At 43.6% G+C, this 14,375-nt stretch overlaps 1 protein-coding gene across 1 annotated transcript in view; it reads right to left on the reverse strand.

Annotated features, from left to right (window-relative positions):
- Positions 1-14,375, reverse strand: part of LOC126440351 (molybdenum cofactor biosynthesis protein 1-like) — a 383,691-nt gene that overhangs the window by 343,242 nt on the left and 26,074 nt on the right. Inside the window, exon 4 of the mRNA XM_050090639.1 lies at positions 4,229-4,314. Within this exon, the coding sequence (XP_049946596.1) occupies positions 4,229-4,314 (86 nt within the window). The remainder of the gene's footprint in view (positions 1-4,228; positions 4,315-14,375) is intronic.

Raw genomic sequence — 14,375 nt, forward strand, 5'->3', positions numbered from 1 at the left:
TGTTGTAACTGGACATTGCAATCATGGATACAGGCAGTGGGACGGAGTTGACGTCCATGTTGGTCCCATAATGTTCTATCGGGGACAGATATGGGGATTTTGCTGGCCACAGCAGTATATCAACATCACACAGACAATTTAAAGAGACACATACTACATGTGGACAAGCACTGGCCTGTTGAAAAATAGCACCACAATACTATTACACACTGCTGTACCATCAGAGTTCCCTCGGCCATTACAAGCCGTGACTTGAAGTCATACCCAATGGCTCCCCACACCATGGGACTCCTTTGTGACCCCCCCCCCCCAAAAATGTGGAAGAATGGGACCTCTCCCAATCTCCCTGGGTCACTGTCAAACTTCTCCACGATAGTCATTTGGAGCAGTGCAGGACTGGGACTCATTAGTGAACATAATGTGACACCATTCATTAGCAGTCCATACTTCTCGATCATGGCACCACTTCGCATGCAGTCATTTGCTTGAGTGTTAATGGCAGCCTATGTGCAGGATGGCAATGCCATAGTCTGGCTGCTCCTAGCTGTATGACACAGCATGTTGCAAGGAGTCTATTACAGTGAACTCCTGTTTATCTGAAATGATCAGGACGGTGGCCGGTTCCGATAACGAAAATTTCAGATAAATCAAAGTCCCCCTGTTTTCACATGTGAACACTACAAATTGTGTCAATATTGCGAAATACGATCGTAAAACGTGCGTAGGGTATGTAAAACGTTTCTGATACGGTTGCAAATAACCCTGTACTTTTTTACTGAAAAAATTGTGTTGACATGTTAAAAAGGCACCAAACTATGATTGAAAACTCAAAGTTTTTAAATGCTGTATAACAAAGCTCGTTTATTTTGCATTCTTACAGAAAAAAATCTCCCTTATTTGGCAGCAGGAAAAAACAGGAGTTTTAATTTTATTACCTGCTCTTTTGAATAAAAAATAAACTACTGAACAAAATTGTGAAACAAATCTAGAGATTACTCAAAGGAACGAAAAGTCTGTCTAGAGGAACTTTCAAGAAAATTAAAAAAAAGAAACCTTTTAAGTTATGGACATAGAAGTTCTAGGATGCTTCATTAGAGTTTATTTTTTGGTAACGAAGTCACGAATGTCTTTTTTTTTTGTTTTTTTGCTTGAGAAACTATTGCTGCAACAATACATCTCCAACATTGAAATCAAACTATTTCAGGATAAATAGTCTCCTCCTGTTGGCTGATGTACTCCAGGGCAGTTTGGATCACTTCGTAACAGAATGTGTGAGGAATATTTTTCTCTGATTCATCATCAGAAACATAGTCTTCTAACGCTTTATGATCGGTCACAATTTGGACGATTTCATCCTCAGTCACATGAAAAAATGCCATTTTCCATCCACTCTTCAATGTCTTCGAAGTGTGTGTCTTTACAACCAGCTTCTCCAGTAAATTCACCAAAATTATGTCAGCTTGAGTTTCGGTGTTGCCTCCTCCTTCCCACCACTTAGGTTGCCTTACGATCTAAGAGTTTTTTCCAAGACCTAACAAGAGGAACTGGAGGAATTAGATTCCAAGCTTCAGCAATCAATGAATGACACTTAAAACATCGATTTTTTTAAGAGCTTCCACAAAATCATCTGCAGCATCAATCACACCTATTAAGTATTCCAGCATCTTGCGTCTGTAATGTTTTTCTATCGCCTCAAGAATACCTTGGTCCATCGGTTGACATAGAGATGTGACATTTTGTGGGAGAAATACAACTTTGATATCCCCATCTTGCAGATCACCTGGGTGATAAGGAGCATTATCCACAAGAAGTAGCACTTTTCAAGGAAGTCCTTTTCCTTCCATGTAATTTACTACAGCTGGAACAAACTCTGCCTGGAACCACTCTCTGAAGATGGCACTGTTCATACATGCCTTAAGACTGATTCGTGTACCTCAGTGGCAAAGCTGGTTGGTTGGTGTCTAAATGCTCTTGGTGTTTTGGATTTGCCAATTAAAGTAAGACACAGTTTATGATTGCCAGTGGCATTACTGCAAGTGAGGACAGTAAATCTTTCTTTGATTTTTTTGTACCCGGAAGCCATTTCTTCTTCTTTAGAGGCAAGGGTTTTCGTTGGCAGCATTTTGTAATTCAACTCAGTCTCATCACATTTGTAAAGTTGATTGCCAGTATAACCTCCTTTGTCAATGATTGTGTGCAGTTTCTTCTTAAAATCAGCGTAGCAGCTTCATCCCCAGATAATGATTTGGCACTGATGGCAATTTCATGAATGCCATGCCGCTTCTTGAAACAATCCTGCCGGCCATTACTTCCGAGGAATTCTTGCTTCTTTCCTTCAATCAGCTCATCAGCTCATTTTGACAAAGTAGAGGACGTGAAACTGACACATCTTTGGCTCTTATTTATTCGTGCCACAAAAATAATGCCTCTTCTAACTGAGGATGTGCACCTTTTCTCATTGTTTTTCAAGATTTCACTGCGCTGCCCAATGCTTGGATGGAACAAAATTTTTCAATTCCTGATCGATTTGTCTTCCGATCAGTAATTGTACTCCTACTCTGCAGCAACTTTTGTGGGTGGCTCACCAGCATCAATTCTCTGCAAAGTGTGAAGCTCTTTTTCCAACAAGATCACATTCGTTTTATGTTTTGTGCCCGTAGTCACGTTCAGTGTTCTTTTTACAGACACTCGACTGAGTCCTTTATGGTTTTTGGCCCCTTTTATCTCTGGACACTTTAAGGCACATAGTGGGAGCACAAAACCTCAAATCAGAAACACACAGATGCAAAACTTGACAACACTCGAGATGCACTAGACAAACTTTTGATTTTTGAAACCAGGCTGTGGCAGCCATCAAATGAAAGCATTCGATACATCTATGCCATTTCCTCTGTTCTACCCAAGCCCACGTGGCAACACAACAGGGTGTTGTACGTTCACTGTTAAACACTCAGCTTTGGTGTACCGACAACAAGTGGAAAGTGTTAGGCGGCGCACTCTAATTGTCGGTTTCGACAGGGCTACGTTGCGCTGCATAGAACAATACTGTATGTACTGTACTTCCAAGGAGTTCCAATAGATGGCAGTGGCATACGAATAAGAAACACACTAGAGCTTCAACCAACACACGCACGAATTGATGATACTTGGACTTTTGACACGCACCAGTGCACTGATTAGCAGTAGATTGCCAAAAAACACTAGCAAATGCTTGGCTCCAGGTGCATGCAAATTGAAACTTGTCAAGCGTCAATCTAGCTAGCCAAAAGTGTAGCTGCACGAGAGTTTACTGTACTTGTTCTCAGATGGCAGTCACAGACATGAACAGATTACAATGTACTCAGTACACTACACAGTGATGCTCCCTTGTAGCGGTCTGATGTAGTCAACTGGAAGATTGATGATGAGTATGCCCTTACTTTCCAACATCAGGCCACTGTCAGATCCAAATACTCCAAAAATACAGATGTTGCAAGGTTTAACCAGGCGACCAAATGGACATCCACAATGAGGTTTCTTTCAAACTCTCATCAGATAATGCTGTCTCACACCAATATGCAGCACCTTCATATCCTCCAGAGTGATGATTCAACATCTGACGCTATTCACATCCCTTATGTACCACACGATGCTTGCTAAACAGCAATAAAAACAAAGAACACTAATGAATAATGAAGGAAAAGACAGACTGTTACTTACCATAAAGAAGATACCTTAGGCTGCAGATGGGCAGAATTAAAAGAAACTTACACAAAGCTTTCAGCCACAGCCTTCATCAGTAAGTAGTAATCTGTCTTTTCCAACATTGTTGATATTCCTACTGGAGTTTCCATTGTTTCAAGGACACTGACGCTTTTCTGTGAGTGTTTCCTTTATGATGTTTTCTGCATTTTAGCTATTTTTAAAAAAAGAAAAAAAAAAAGAAAGAAAGAAAAAAAAAAGATTTGTTGCTGGAAAACTTCTGAAGTCCAATAAAGGAGTTACAACAGCCATATATGGTTATCTGGTGGACCTTGCAGAACCAAATTCTAGGGCTGAAATGTACTGTTGACCAATGGGCATTAATCAGAATGAATACTAAATAAAAAATTAAATCCAATTTTACACAAAAAACTCAGGTTCTATCACTGTTGTTTTTCGTTCTGTTTTGCTCTTATGTTTGCTATGACTTGTTAAGCAGAAATTTTCTTTCTATCTATAGAGTTACATTTGCTGTAATGTATCTTACCTGCATGTTGTTTCTTCTTTCTTCTCACTGCTGCCCCAATCATGGCAAGCAAGTCATCCTCACTGCATTTGCTTCGTATTGCATCTCTGAAACAACAGTTAAAACACCTGTTAAACAGTACCAGGCCAACACCACACAGTGAAATGTTGGTACACTAAAAAGGAAGAAAAACTTTGCAGAAATCTTCAACAGTAATCTTGTAGTCTGCAGTAGGCAACAGCAGGATAACAAACCCACTGGACAAAAATGGGAAAGTCATGATAGAAGTTACTTTTATTTTTATAAATAAACAGGTATCTTACACAAATGCTCAAGAGTATACATAGGATCTCGGGCTGAAGAGGTGGAGCAGAAACTGACATTAGTTTTGTTGAAGAGGGAGTAGTGGAACACAGCACAATTTCTTGCAAAATGAAGCCAAATTTATTGATAAACTGTTAATTAATTGCGAAGCTCACTAATGTGACCATTTTACAATAGGTACTTACTGCTTGGAGTATATGTGACTTTTCAGGCTTGCCTGATAGATCTGTTGCAAAACCACTTTGGGTTCCCCACCAGATAACATTATGCAAGTCCCTCCCTCAATATTTCAGTGACACAACGTTTTGGCATCTTCAGGTGATGGTGATTTCCACCATCACTGCTGCAAGATGGAACTGGCAATTTCCACATGACAGCTTTGAAATTTATCATGTGGATGACTATGACCATCATATTTAGAATTCAGAGGATTTCATAGAATACCTGAAAATGCTTAAACTAGAACTTTCAGATCTTTTAGTTAGCTCAAATGTTATATCATTACTTACAAAAGTGCCCTGCAGCCCTCATTAGAGGTTATTAGCAGCAAGTTTGAGAAAGAAATTGTGGTGCTGTTTAAAAATGTGCATACCTCATCCTATTTCTTATGTAACACCAACTACTTTAATCAAGTGGACAGTGTTCCCATGGGAGATCCTCTATTTCCCTTAGTAAATATCCAACATTCCTCCTTCTGGCAGAATGCTGAAGAGACATTTGTGGTGTGGCCCACATAATACAGACACTACCTATGTTCCTGCAGCATTTGCACTCGGTCCATCTAAATATTCAGTTCACTGTGGAAGTACAAAAAGATAGCAGCTTACCATTCCTGGATGTCACGGTTAGAAGAAAAGCTGACAGAACACTGGGGCTTAGTCTCTACTGCAAACTGATACACGCAGAGTTATATTTGCGGTCCAAAAGTTGCCGTCACCCTGCACAATGTGGTGGTGTCTTACACTCCCTGGCACATAGAGCACACGTGATCTCAGATACCGACAGTCTGCCTGGTGAACTGTAACACCTAAGAACAGTGTTCCAGCAGAATGTTTATTCTTGTAAACAGATTTGCAATGTGTTCTGAGCAAAGCAAGTTCAGTGTAGGGATGTAAATGAAGTTACTTAGACAAGCACTGCAAATGGCTTTCCTACCATATTTCAGTGGCATGTTTTCAAAAATAGAAAGAATCACTAAGAGAAACAGAATCAAGTGTGTTTTTTGTCTACCAGCAAAACTAAGGAATTGTTTGTGTTCAGTTAAAGACAATCTTGACCTTAGAAAACACAGATCATATATAAGATCTGATGCCATTATGGGAAATCTTATATAGGGCAGACACCTCACATTGTGCAAGAACACTGTGTTCAACAGTGCTGACAAAAATGCCACCCAGTGAATTAGTGGTAGCAGAGCACTGCCTGAATACAGGGCACCACATGTTTCCCAAGAGGACTGAAATTTTATTCTCAGGATCATCACTCTAGGATTGTGTTTTTAAGAATGAGGCATGTATCCATATGGTGGGCAATCTTACCAACAGGAATATGGAATTTTGACTAAGCACTGCCCAGAATCCAGCACTGACTGCCATGAAATTAAAACAGTAGAAACCAGATCCTCCGATGTATGACCTGATGCAGCACCTTGCACAGAGTTAATTCAGCGTTTAACCACACGAGTGTCCAGAAGTGCAGTCATTGCCCACAACACATAAGCAGAAGGCTACTATGAATGGCATTTCCATCCAACTGGGAGTGCCTTCGTACTCCTGCTTCTAGCCTGACAAATTTCAGTTCTGCTGTGCAAATATCACCAGTCACATCTTGCAGCAGTGATGACAGGACCCACCACTACCTGAAGATGACGAACAGTTGTGTTGCTGAAATATTGTGAGGCTTGCACAAAGTTATTCAGTGGAAAATCTGAGAAGATTCGTATACATTATTTTTCTGTGACGCAGGTAATGTGCAGCCAAATGTGATAATTTTCTGCATTTGCCTTTTTGTACATTTCAAAATACCCCAAAAATTGGCGAGGAACACTGAACATATGACATAACCAGATGACATACCCCACAGCATGTGCAGCAGTCGGGGTTGAGTGTAAAGGAATGATTGAGCAGTGCAATACTTTCATTTGAGCAAACAGAGCAAATTTCGAAAACATTTTGTAAATATGATCTGTTGTAAATGTAGATGTTACAAAATTACTGTCCCTGCTGTAATCAAGCAAAAGCAGTTCTGATTTTGTGTTTTTTGCTTCTGTCCTCTTTTTGTTTACAGACATTAGTTAGTAAAGAAAACATAGGTCATTTAATGGCAATGATGCTATTCTGAAGTTTATACTCATCTACTTTTTATGCAATACGGTAGGTTTTGATTTGTACTGTACTTTGCAAGAAATCAAGGAAACTGCAAGATCGGTAAATAAAATAATAAACTTCAATATAAATACATAATTGTTAAACACAATGAAAAAATACTGCCTGCCAGATGCAAGACTCAAATCCTGAACGCCATCACTAAAGTCGCACATGTGTGTCCGTAGCCACAATGATATGAATACTTGACTTGGGTTGGGATGATCAAGTGTGACAGACCGAGAGGCTCTACCACTGCAAGCATGACAAGGTACATCATCTGGTGACATTTATCATTCACTTTTGACACATTTCCCAACATTTGTATCGTATCCAACATTTGTGATCCCATGTGTCTTGTATTAAATTACTTGTCTCAGGGTCATATACAGTGCTTTGGAGGTTTTTAAATGTTAATACGCATCACCCTGTCTGTCTGTGTGTGTGTGTGTGTGTGTGTGTGTGTGTGTGTGTGTTTATATATATGAAACAAATACTAACAAAGAGATAGAGGGCCTGGCCAGTACTTACCTCAGCTCAGTACAGCCGATACATACACAAAACAGAACAGAAAATTGACGTATCCTAGCTTTCGGAACTTCGTTCCTTCATCAGGGAGGAGAGAGGGGAAAAAAGGGGAAGAAGGGAAAGTGGATTCAGGTTTTGCATCGGGGTCGGTTACAGGGGTAGGAACCACTGGGTAGAGAAGGTGGTCTGGGAATATTGTAGGGTTTGACAAGGATGATACGGAGGTTAGGGGGTTGGCAAAAGGCAACTCTGGGTGGTGTGGGGAGAATATTGTCAAGGGATGATCTCATTTCAGGGCTTGACTTGAGAAAGTCATATCCCTGGCGGAGTAATTAGTTGATGTATTCGAGGCCAGGATAATATTGGGTGACAAGGGGGATGCTTCTGTGTGGTCTGGGGGTAGTACCATTGTTGTTGGGTGGGGAGGAATGTATTGCTTGGGAGATCTGTTTGTGGACGAGGTCTGCAGGATAGTTGTGGGAGAGGAAAGCACTGATATATAATATAATACAGGGAAACATTCCAAATGGGAAAAATATATCTAAAAACAAAGATGATGTAACTTACCAAACGAAAGCATTGGTATGTTGATAGACACACAAACAAACACACACACAAAATTCAAGCTTTCGCAACCCACAGTTGCTTCATCAGCAAAGAGGGAAGGAGAGGGAAAGACGAAAGGATGTGGGTTTTAAGGGAGAGGGTAAGGAGTCATTCCAATCCTGGGAGTGGAAAGACTTACCTTAGGGGGGAAAAAGGACAGGTATACACTCGCACACACACACACATATATCCATCCGCACATATACAGACACAAGCAGGGTATATGTGTGGATGGATATGTGTGTGTGTGTGTGTGTGTGTGTGTGTGTGTGTGTGTGTGTGTGTGTGTGTGTGTGTGTGTGTGTGTGGCATACTGATCTGATCTGAACTATGCAGCCTTAAAATGGAAGTTTTTTGATCACTCCTTATTTTGCTCCCTGCCACCTTGGCAATATGTACCGCAAATCATCAGACAGACGACCTTCCTGCATGCTTCATGTTGTGTCTAGACAAGACAGCCTAGACACAATGAGAGGAAGCCGAAAGGCATGCTCTAAGTTAAAAAAGGAGGGCGTGAGGTCTGAAACAGGATACGTAATGAATGCTATAAAGAAAAGTACGTAGCTTCTGGAATACTTAACTTTAATCCATCCTTTTGGTACATCTGGAGATTGTGGTGATACAAGTGAGACTCTTTATATACATGCAATGTTACTAATGGCGCCTTGCTAGGTCGTAGCCATTGACTTAGCTGAAGGCTATTCTAACTATCAGCTCGGCTAATGAGCAATGCTTCGTCCATGTAGTCGCTGGCAAAGTCGTCCGTACAACTGGGGTGAGTGCTAGTCCGTATCTCGAGACCTGCCTTGTGGTGGCGCTCGGTCTGCAATCACACAGTGGCGACACGCGGGTCCGACATGTACTAATGGACCCTGGCCAATTTAAAGCTACCACCTAGCAAGTGTGGTGTCTGGTGGTGACACCACATTCCTCCCCTGCAAATCGGCGAATGGTCGTGTTATAAGGCTTCCGCCCGCCGTGGGGAGAACCCCATGTTGACGTATGCGATGAGGTGGGGAGCCTAACAACAGGCGAGGCTGTGCCACCCGCACGCGGCCATTCGGTCCAAGGGGAGCTAGGAAACACCTGAAAACCTAGTCCAGGGTGCACGTCAACATGCGGTGTATGTGCCCGTAAAGAGACAGGAGGGGCCGAAGGGTCGACCTCCATTGCGTCGGGGTACCCGACGCGCGAAGACTCCATGTGGTCCGTAGCGGGCAAGAGTTCCATGGCGGAGGACAGCTGGTCACGGGAAGCGATCGGCGGCGTGTGACCCAGGGAGGCGCTTGGTGGCTGCAGCGAAGCGTCCACTGCGGGCGGCACCAGCTGGACAGGCGGCGGAGGCGGCAGCGGCGCGTCACCATGGGGCAAAATGGAAGGCATCGTTGGTAACACCTGGGGATGAGGCGAGCCAGTAGATGGGTCCCCAGGGCGCTGACCGGATGGCACCGTCGCTGAAAGCAGACGGGGAGCGGCAGAACCCGTGCGACGACAGAGGTGCAGCTGATTGAGATGCCGACGCACCTCACCAGAGGCCCCCAAAACCAAATACATCACGCGGCCGAGGCAGCAAAGAATGTGCACTGCGAGCCAACGCCGTGAACCTCGATAGTTGCGATAAAATACAACGTCGCCTGGAGCAAAAGCAGAAGTCTGCCGCTGCACAGGAACCTGATGCGGCGGGTGCAGCAAAGACATCAAGGTTCGATGAGGACGACTGTGGAGCAACTCAGCTGGCGAGCGACCATCTCGGGGCTGAGAGCGATACAAAGACAAAATGAGCAACAACGCGTCCTCCCGAGAATGCGACTCTTTCAACTTCAACATCTGTGACTTGAAAGTCCGGACCAATCGTTCAGCGGCACCGTTTGACTGAGGCGAAAACGGCGCGGATGTCAGATGTTGAATACCATTGGCCTGGCAGAATGACTGAAATTCTGCGGACATGAATTGTGAGCCATTGTCGGAAACAATAGTCTGCGGAAGACCTTCAATGCAAAAGATGCAGACAACCCTTGGATGGTGGCAGTTGATGTCGTGGAAGACATCCGGACAACAAAAGGAAAATTACTGAAGGCATCTACCAGAACAAACCACCGAGCATACCAGAATGGACCAGCAAAATCGATGTGCAAGCGTTGCCAAGGGGAAGTGGCTCTTGGCCATGCAAAGACTTTCCGCGGCAGTGCGGATTGTTCTTTGGCACACGCCACGCAAGAAGAACACATATTCGTAATCTGCAGCATCGATTCCGAACCAAGTACAGTGCTGACGAGGAAGTTGTTTCGTTTGCACTATACCCCAATGTCCTCGGTGAAGAAGCCGTAAAACAGAGGACTGTAACGAACGTGGGACCACGATTCTGGACTGATCATTATCAGAACGCAACAACAAAACACCGCGTCGAACAAAAAGTCTCTCCTTGTGAGCAAAAAATCAGCAAACCAACGGATCCTCGATCCGAGACTTTGACAAAGGCCATTGCGTAGCAACAAAATGCAAAACGGTAGCAAGGACCGGGTCAGCAGCTGTGGCTGTAGCTACACGACGAAAATCAATCGGAAACGAGTCGACCACGTCATCGGTTTCCGAATCAATGAACATGCAAGCAAGTTCAGAAGAATCGAATGCTCTATCCTCAGCAACAGGCAAACGGGACAACGCATCGGAGTTTCCGTGCTTAGCAGTGGACCGATACAAGATATCGTAGCGGTACTGCGAGAGGAAAATAGACCAGCGAATGAATTTCTGCGCTGTACGCGGAGGTACAGGCTTGTTCGGATGAAAAAGCGACATCAAAGGTTTGTGGTCTGTGATGATGGTAAAGTGACGACCATACAAGAAATCATGGAACTTAGTAACACCAAACACGAGAGCCAAAGCTTCTTTCGCTATCTGTGAATAATTTCTTTGCGCAGACGAGAGCAATTTGGATGCAAAGGCAATAGGGCGATCATGCGACCCATCTTTGTGCGCAAGCACAGCACCGATCCCGAAATCCGATGCATCTACCATCAACAAAAGGGGTTTCTGGGGATTGAATGGCGTAAGGCAAGTATTAGAAAGCAACGCCGATTTCAACTGGCGAAAGGCGCGTTCGCATTCCGTCGTCCAGACGAACGGAACACCCTTACGGCGTAAGCTATGAATCGTAGCTGAAATGGAAGAGGCATTGCGCAGAAAGCGATGATAATAGTTAATTTTACCCAACACACTCTGTAGCTGCTTCAAATTCTGCGGCAAAGGCAAGTCTTGTATGGCACGGAGGTGCTCTGGACTCGGATGTATGCCTTGGGCATTGATGACATGTCCCAGGTATGGTAAGTCACGAGCAAAAAACACACATTTGTCCTTCCGCAAGCGAAGACCATTTTGTCGCAATACCTGAAATAATGTTCGTAGGTGTGCTAAATGCTCGTCTGCTGTCTTTCCGGAGATCACAATATCGTCCAGATAGTTCGCAGCAGTTGGGACTGATGCACAAACAGTTTGTAAATATTGCTGAAACAATGCAGGGGCGGATGCACACCCGAATGGCAGTCTTTTGAATCGGTACAAACCAAGATGCGTGTTAACCACCAAGACGCGCTGGGATTCTTCGTCCACTGGTATTTGGAAGTACGCATCTGTGACGTCCAACTTTGAAAAATATTTACCCGGGCACAGTTTGTCAAAAAGATCTTCCAGGCGGGGTAATGGAAAAGTTGCAAACACTAGTTGTGGATTCACAGTGGCCTTGAAGTCCACACAAAGTCTCAGTTTTCCGGAAGGTTTGGGCAAAATTACTAATGGTGAGGCCCAGAGAGAAGCCTGCACACGTTCAATTACACCTTGTGATTCTAAATTGTGTAATGTTCTTGCAACCTCATCATGCAATGCGTGAGGAACATTGCACGCTCTGAAAAATTTCGGTTGCCCGTTGACTTTCAGTTCCAAATGTGCTTCATAGTTTTTAGCGCAACCTAAGCCCGGCGCAAAAATGTCTGCAAATTCTTCACACAGACGAGAAACACTGTCTGAAGGCACAGTCTGATTCACTGATAGGACCTGATTTACTATAGACATGTTAAACAACTGAAATAAATCGAAACCAAACAAGTTCACTGCAGTAGAAGAACGAAGAACGTAAAATGAGACAATTTTTGTTTGTCCCTTGTATGTTGCAAGAAGGCTGCACTGTCCTAACACAGGGGATATTCTGACCTGAATAACTATTTAACTTAACATTTGCGGCACGCAACGGAGGTTTGCCCAGTTGTTTGTACGTGTCGTGATTGAGCAACGAAACTGCAGCTCCGGTATTGAGCTGGAATGGTATGACCATTCCATTAAAATCCAAATCTACAAAAAGTTTATTGTCCTGCTGACGACAAGAGCAACTGTCTCGTGCAATTTGAACTGATACAGGTACAGCATCACTTGCTAATTGACGTGATTTCCGGCGACGACGACGCACACTTTGTGTGGGACGAACACTGTCACTGTTTGAGAAAGTGGCACTGGACGGGGTGGAATTCACTACATGAATGTCCATGGGCGAAGGTCCACGAGCCTGAGTGTCCTTGGTTCGATTCCGGCGCGAAGCAAAAGGCCTGGAATGGTTGTGATTGTCTGATCTGAGCTTTTTCTGGCAAACACTTTGAACATGTCCTTTCTTATTACAGAAAAAGCAAATAGCTTGGCGTGACGGGCAATTTTCACACGAATGTCTAGTAGCACACCGCGGGCATGATTTTACTGCAGTTGTATGCTGTCGCGGCACACCTGGTTTAGAGCGTAGTGGCAGCTGCGTGGACGTGCGCGAGGGCAGTTTACCGGGCCGTGCAGCGCGCCCGGCGGGCTGGTTAATGTTACACACGGCTGGCGAAGTTGCAAATGATTCCTGAGCAAAGTGAAGTGTGTCTTGTCTATCTAATATGTCTATCACTTGCTGAAGGGAGGGATTAACTAGTTTCAAAATCTGTTCCCATATACGAACATCAGAAACGTTCTGTGCAATTGCATCACGGACCATTGTATCTGAATAAGGGAGTCCACATTCACACTCAAAAGCACAATCCCTTGTAGGCCTTGCAATGTTGCAACCCACTCCCTATTAGTTTGACCGGCCGTACGTTTTGTACGAAAGAACGTATACCTTTTTGCAACTACATTAACTGTTTCCTTGAAATAGGCATCTAAAGCAGACAAAAGTTCTTCGTAGGACAGAGTTGCTACGTCGCATTGGGGAAATAATTTCACTATCACACGGTACGTTTGCACCCCTACACATGCCAATAAATGAGGCTGCCGCTCGTTACCTTGAATTCTGTAGGCGGCGAGATGAAATCCAAACTGGCGTGACCACTCCGTCCATGTTTCCTTAGCTGGGTCAAACGGCCTAAAAGTCAGTGCAACTGCGAGTTGTGGCTGCGGTAGTAGTAGAGCGGTGGCTGCCGCATCGTTGTGCAGTTCACGTTGACCCTGGACGAGCCGTCCAAGGGCATCCAATAACGCCTGCGTCTGCTGATTCTGCAAGTGATAAAATTCGGACAGTACATCTGGCGAAGCCATGACACAAGTAAATGTAAGCAATTTGAAAGAACAAGACCCTTTCCGTTGACTTGTCGCCAAAAATTGTTGTGTCTAGACAAGACAGCCTAGACACAATGAGAGGAAGCCGAAAGGCACGCGCTAAGTTAAAAAAGGAGGGCGTGAGGTCTGAAACAGGATACGTAATGATTGCTTGTGTGTTGTGCCTGGTGCAACTTTGTTTTCTTTATGGTAAATAGTGATCTATCTTTCCCTGCACACACACAGAGAAAAAAAACTGCCAAGTCCAGCAGCTAGGGGCAAGCTGCTGGAGTTGGCAGTCATATGTGTGTGACATGTGCTTGCCTGTGTGTATGAATGTGTGTGTTTCTCTGTATCTCTTTTGCTGATGAAGGCTGTGGCCGAAAGCTTTGTGTAAGTGCCTTTTTAATTGTGCCTGTCTACAATGTAACATGTCTCCTTTGCAGTAAGCAGCAATCTATGTTTTCCTATATTTTTCATTTACACAGATGTAATTAACAAATCAGAGTCTATTTATTCCAGAGAAGTGACAGTTTGTTCATGACAGTTCAGCACAAATCTGATTTTTTATATACAGCAAGGCTACCTATAAATTATTCTGTGTGCCAGTGTTCATGATGACTATAGGGATTCACACTGATCATGTGTAATTTGACACCTGGTCCTGTAAAGTTACTTCTGCTCAACGTGAAAAATTCTCCAATTCACATTTTGTAATTAACCTTAACATATCAAATAATGCACCCTTCGATATAACTGCTTATTGTCCACTTCCCATCACTCTATTCCAAATG

Source organism: Schistocerca serialis, unplaced genomic scaffold, assembly GCF_023864345.2.
Source record: "Schistocerca serialis cubense isolate TAMUIC-IGC-003099 unplaced genomic scaffold, iqSchSeri2.2 HiC_scaffold_1362, whole genome shotgun sequence".
NCBI classification, from domain to species: Eukaryota; Metazoa; Arthropoda; class Insecta; order Orthoptera; family Acrididae; genus Schistocerca; species Schistocerca serialis.